At 41.3% G+C, this 6,727-nt stretch overlaps 1 protein-coding gene across 2 annotated transcripts in view; it reads left to right on the top strand.

Moving 5' to 3' along the window:
* The window catches only part of LOC106522871 (nck-associated protein 5), a gene marked incomplete in the record, with an annotated part of 243,923 nt that overhangs the window by 91,412 nt on the left and 145,784 nt on the right, over nt 1-6,727 (top strand). For both annotated transcript variants that reach the window (XM_014016096.1, XM_014016095.1), the window contains 1 exon segment: nt 4,671-4,744. In XM_014016096.1, the coding sequence (XP_013871550.1) occupies nt 4,671-4,744 (74 nt within the window).

Raw genomic sequence — 6,727 nt, forward strand, 5'->3', positions numbered from 1 at the left:
GTGACTGCTGGATCTGGGCACCAGTGACCCACGCGACCCTGAAAAGGAAGAAGCGTGTACAGAAAATGGATGGATGGATGGATGGATAATCTGATGAAGAATATATGATGAAATATATGATACAATTTGGCATTATATAACTAAATCTAATACAATCTATGATGCAACATGATACACAATAAAATACAAAATAATGTACTACAAACATGGTAAGATACTAAACAACAAGATATGTATTTTACATGTATAATACATGAAGATATTTGTCAATGATTAGGCAAATGTTTCTAATTTAATGCCCCACCCTTCTAAAAAATTGTAGTCTTGTGCAAAATATCATTGCGGGCCCATAAATGAGGACACAATCCTTTGGTTTGTTGTTTTGACCAACTGCTGTTTAAGCCAAAAAGGACCGAGCTGATGGTTTTACGGCTTTCCTCCAAGTGGCACTTTGGCACCTGAAGACTAACAGATGGCTTTGGCTTACTGAACCCATAACATGAATCATTAAGTCAAAAAGAATTAAATTAGCAATGAAAAGACATGATGGATAAGAGTTGATGGTATTTTGTTATTATTTTTTTAATATGTAATGTTTATTGGAAAATCTTGTGCCACGCTGTGAAGCGGCAATCAATTGTTGTTATTTGGTAAATGCCCAATTTGCCTCATGATCATAAGAGGTAATTTTACTCTGTGAGAAGCCTGGGCTGCTGCCATTTTCTCCTCCTGGCACTGGTTGAAACTCCTGGTGGCCGTTGTTGAGTGGCAGTCTCAGATGTGTCAGAAGTGCTTCAGAAGCAGCAGCGCAGAGACGGTACAGCAGCTCCTTACTGTATTTAGCACCGCCTGAACATCTGGCCTGTTGAGAGTTTGCCGTCAAGGCCACAGGTTAAAGAAAGCCCATGCAGTGATAACACAAGTGCTTTAAGTCTAGTCAGGCCCCAGAGGCGGGTCGTTGGCAGGTCAGAATCAGTCCAAACATTGCTCCAAGCAAATTATTAAGCCTCTCCACGGCAGCTTACCTCCCAGTTGGATTTTTGGAGGGGAAAAAAATAAAAAAAAATTTATGTGAAAATGTGCGCTACATTCTTCAAGCTTTGCAGAATCCTAAAGCCCTTTTCCAAATATTGAGGTTATGATGAGGTCCTAGTGCAAGGGTGGGGAACGTGTTGATTCTGGAGAAACGTACTGGATTAGTTTAGGTAATCGCAGGACACATTGAATTGGGGTGGGGGGGGGGAATACATTCTTTCAGGGAAGTTTCTTCTTTTTCCCCTAATGGTAGATTTGCAGAATATGTAGCGTTCTTTGAGTCTGTGCTCCTTCTACACAATATTCTCTTAGCATGACATGATTTGAACTCATAGTTTAAAGTTATATTGTTATGACCMCCGTACGTGAAGCGTAAGCGGGAGGCAAATTGTTTTCATWCTGTCTTTTTTCAGTGATWTTTGGTCAACCGTAGCACAAAAATAGCTGCACCAATCAACATGAAATTTGGCAGGACTGTAGATGAGTCTGACCTACACTGCACCAGCCAACAGATTTACGATACACCCCATATTTGAGGAGGGGGCTCCATCCAAAAAAGGGGTGTCTGGATATGCAAAAATGCTTTTAACTCAGAAACTGTTCAACATAGGAGCTTCAAATTTCTTTTGTTGTTTAGAAGCTTTATCCATCAGGCCCACCAATCAGTGCCTCCACCCCCCGGACCCCCAATTTATCTGAAAAAGGGGTGTCTGGACATACAAAAGTGGTTATAGCTCAAAAACTATTAAACATAGGAGCTTCAGATTTTCTTTGGTTGTTTAGCTCTGATGAGGGGCTATCCATCAGGTCAACCAATGCCCCCCCAACCAAAAAAAAGGACCCCCACCCAAACCACTACAATTTTGGGATGCACCTAGTATCATGACATTCATTAGGAATAAAGACTTCTGAGTTCTGGTGCATTTGTGCGTGCGGGGGTCATTATGTTACCGCTATGGGGTAAGTAGTTTGAATTTTTTAATCTCTTTTTGAATCATTCATGATCATTTGTGGTTAAAATGACCTTTACCAATCTGTCAAATAAAACCTGAAGACTGGTTGATCCAAAAACTTTGTTCAGACATTCAAGTCGTATTACAGGTTTTTATAGATCTCTCTTTATTACCTCCACCCAGGAGGTTACGCAAAACATTATGTACAGATTTTCATGAAATTTTTATGGCATGTTGGGGTTGTCATGAAGAACAACTCATTAAATTTTGATGGCGATCTGGTAACATCTGCCTTAGCCAATCACCATCCAGTGAACTTTGTTCCACTAATGACAGCAGGGGGCTTGTCGGAGGTGGGTTAACTGGTGTTGAGARAGCCCTGCCTTATGTTATCAGTACTGGTGTGGTGGAGGGGTTGTAGTGAAAATGTACGTAACCACTTATCCTGAGGTTACAATCGCTGCTCCCTTTCGAAGTAGCAGGACTTGCTGCCACTAGGTGCTAGGATGGTCAATTTTTGAAGGCAGGGTGTTGTTCTGTGACAGGGTAGGGTGCAGGTTTGTAGGTAAGATTTTGCAAAACTGCATTGACACTTTAGACTGATAGTCCTATCGTTACCCCACCCCTGAACCTGTACAATTATTACCCACCTCGTCTATCCAAGCCTGGTGCAAGTTATTCTTTACRTGTCTTCCTCTGGCTTCATAAAATTAGCTAGATCTGAATCAAAGTTTTGCCAAGACCCAAGGCCCGCCCCCACCCTAATTCTGATTGGCTAGTAGACCTATCTTGTCTGTTTGAGAGCGAAAGCTGCATATCATCCAGAGAAATGTCTGTTAAATCTGGTCCAATCTTCAGACCCACACGGCACCATGAGKGTATAATGGTAAATAGTAAATGGACTGAACTTCTAGAGCTTTTTATCAAGTCCCTCTGAATCCCAAAGTGCTTTACACTACAGTCACTCACCCATTCACACACACATTTACACACTGATGATGGTAAGCTACATTGTAGCCACAGCTGCCCTGGGGCGCACTGASAGAGCCGTGTAGTTACACGGAAATGGGCCATTGCAAAACTGAAGAAGACGGGGAAACGTAGCCTCAATGGCCCTCTAGCTACAAGCCTGGCAAGGTGCCCTCCTTGKATGATGGTAGGGGAAACACGGCTAGGATCTTGGCAGAGGTGTGTGCTCTTCGATTGCTTCTACTTTGCTTTGTTTCAATTAWAAAACATCAATGCACAAATCACCTGAACTTTTGTTATTCTAAAAATCAYGTTTTAGTCTTCTTCCATTCATCACTTCAATGCATTAAACAGGTGGAGATTTTTATACACGGACAATAACATTTATAATTTTTTTATAGACCAGATTTGTTGGACTAAAGTGCTGTGCAATAAAATGAAGCAAACTAAAAGCAATAAAACATATAATTCTACTGAAATGGAGCTCATTTATGATGCATTTCTGGTTTAGGGGTGGATAAGTCAATAAATTACTAATAATTGCTTGTAAAAATCTCAGACACTGGAATAAAACACAAAAAAGGTGGTTAAGAAAGAAAACCTAACTGAAGCGCACTTTCTGTGGTTGCACTGCACTGTTTGGGATTACATTTCTCATAAGTCTGTCATTGTCTGGTAACGATCAACCTTTTTCTATACAGACCAAATGTTTCTGCACCCTGTTCCTAACAAYGCATGACAACAGGGGGTTCTCTGAAAAGTTCAAAAACTGAAGGCAAAGTGTTTGTTTTTCTCTTTCCTGTCGACCTGGTTTCAAAAGAATGAGTTTATGGGGAGTTATTTTTGCCAGGGAATAATTAGAGAACTGACAATAGCAGCAAAGGAACGTGGTGCGGGAGCTGCATTTCAGTGAACGGCAGGGGAGCTGTAGATGCTGTAAATAAATAAAAAACAACAACAACAAGTGATGGGTTTATACTGAGATTAAAAGGTCCTAAAATGAATGAGTTTGAGATTCAGCTTCTCGTGCTTCTGGACTGCAATTCTTTATGAGCGTCCCCAATCCTCAGTTACACTCTATAGGCACATGACTAGAAATCAATGGGGTGCATCTGTCCCACCGAGATAACCGTTTTACCCAAGAGATGTGCCATGAGCTGTCAAGCAAACCTCTCATTAATTAAACCTGGACTGGACGGATCTGACAGAATCAAGTCACAACTGGCTGAATGTGTGAAAACGCAGATGTTTAAAGTACGATGGCCTATTTCTTACATTAACAGCTCCCCTCACCCCCCCACAGTCTGTTGTATGGAGCCAAACCACAAAGAGGCAAATCATTAGACCAAAGCCAAGCAATCCTAACATCTGTTTTCTTCATTTAGCTCTTGGTCTTAGCTCATTTCTAAAACTCAGTAGCGCAAATTGTGAGTGCGGTGCGTTCCCAGTGGACATTACACAGCTGGGCTCGCTTTCGGGACAGCCGTTAGAAGTTACCTGAAGGTGCTTCTGGAGTTACACAAAGAAAGGCTGAGCTGATCATTACAGCTTGTGTTTTGCAGCTTTCTGTGTTGGCATTGACAGCAGGACATAAAAGCACGAGCCCTGTACACACTTCTTTGAATACAGTTAGTATTTGTTCCAGTTTATAATGTTTATGATGAAAGCTTTGTGACGATTTGCACATAAACCAATCTCGTTTCTTCTTGACAGGAGTACATGGATGCCAACAAATGCATTGACGAGCTTCTCAAACAGCTCGAGGAAGAGCGACGAAATGTCCGAAGGTAAGAACTTCTTCCATTTTTTTTAATTTGGAGGAGCGGGGGCAGATGTTTTATGGCCTGAGGATGTCAGTAGCTGTCTGCAATCCATTCCAAACAAGAGGCAGCAGAACAATGTTTGGTTCTGAGAACGAGACAAGCTTTGTAGCTGTTTGAGAAATGCTTTTTGTGTTGGAATCTCACTGAAAGTGGCAGACAAAGGGGGAAACCCTGGGCCCACTGCRGGGTTGACTGGGGACATTTCTCATGGAGGTCCTTTGGAGCAGATTTCTCCAGACAATGTGAACGAAGAGCTTATGGAGATGCCAATCTAATGACCTTGTCCCCTCCGTGCTCCTATCGTTCCGGCTTTTCCAAAGATGCACCGCTCCCATAGAAGAAAGAGACAATTTTTAAACTTCACTCTCTTTTGTACGAACCTCTCTCCATCTCAATGGAGCTGTATTCCCCCATCTCAAAGTAATTTTCCCCCTGAGTGAGCAGAGAGGGGCTGGGGGTTGGACCAAAGGGATATGGGTCTCAGGGTGGGTGGCTGGAGGGGGTGATRAATGACCACTGACCATCCCTTTTACTAGGCCGGACAGCCCTTTAAAAAAGGAAGTGGTGTGTAAAGGAATGACCCTTTAGTCATCACCGCCCCTTTCTATAGGACACCTCCTGTGACAGCCGGCGTGACCTCATCGCCACTTAAAGTGACCAGAATGTCTGTGAACTGACCTAGGGTTGCACCACTAGACCACATGGATTCAAAGCCATGAACTTGTACTGAATTTGAATAATTAGACAGACTGTTTAAATCATTATGGTTGATTTTGTGCTTGGCAAAAGAAATAGTGTTCTGTGCAGTCTTGGACTATTTTTGTTATGGAAAATTTTCAAAATTTGTAATTTGTAGTAACTGGTAGAAAAGGCTTTGTAGAACTCAGCCAACATCTGTAGCCTTTTTTCTGAATCAGCTGGATAGTTCTATAAAACATGGAATGTGGAAATACGATGATCCACCACCGAAGTAAGTTTTTATTGYATATCAAAAACAACAAACGTGGTTGACACTCACAGTCAGTAACTAGTATTTTGTACTCAAACTGCTTAGCTTAGCTTTAAAGCTTTTAAGTTACTAGTTGTGCATTCCATTTATTCTCAAAAACAGGAATTTGCAAGTTCTAAAACAGAGAAATTCAACTCAGTGCTCCTCAAAGTCAAAACTTTGATTTGGATTTGACAGGTCTTCAACTAAACAAAACCTCAAAATCCAACATGGCTGTCCTGCAAATGAAAAGTTGTGACAGCTAAATTAATTAACATTTTTTTCACCTCTTGGTTTGATTCTCTTTTAAATCAAACAGACAGCTTTATAATCTCTATTAGGAAACGTTGCATCAGTGTTTGAGYGCATACTGTAGAACCTAGAGAAATTCATAATTACCTTGCAATGATAATCATTTTGGTTCTGGTTAGTGAGGACAGCAAATCCTAYTGGTTTGCTGACCTGCAATATGAACATGGGTCAGGTAATGTCAACACACCTGACTTAACCATGTTTTGACTTCTGAGGTAAATGAAATGTAATCATAAAGCTTAGCTAGCTAGTAGGCTAACTTTAGCCTTAGCTTTTTGCTAAGGGTCAGAAAAAGATTATATGACTGTTTCACCCTTTTAAACAATGACATGCTATCATCTCAGTATTTGTACCTGTGTGTGTGTGTGGGGGGGGGGTGTTTTTGGTGACATTTGGGGCAATTTTAAGACAAAAATCCTACATTTGGGGACAACTGGTGCATTTGGGGACAAAAGTCGAGTCCCCATTTGGTTTAAATCCCATTGGTGGGTTAGGGGTTGGGTTTAGGACAGGGGTCTGCAAGTTGTGGCTCTGGGGCCACATGTGGCTCTTTGAAAATGTGACCAAACATAACAGAATAAACTTTTTGTTTCTTTTTATACCCACAACAGAAATCAATTTGTAAGCAAATACATGATCAATACTAC

The sequence above is a fragment of the Austrofundulus limnaeus genome, unplaced genomic scaffold (genome assembly GCF_001266775.1).
Source record: "Austrofundulus limnaeus strain Quisiro unplaced genomic scaffold, Austrofundulus_limnaeus-1.0 Scaffold138, whole genome shotgun sequence".
Taxonomy (NCBI): domain Eukaryota; kingdom Metazoa; phylum Chordata; class Actinopteri; order Cyprinodontiformes; family Rivulidae; genus Austrofundulus; species Austrofundulus limnaeus.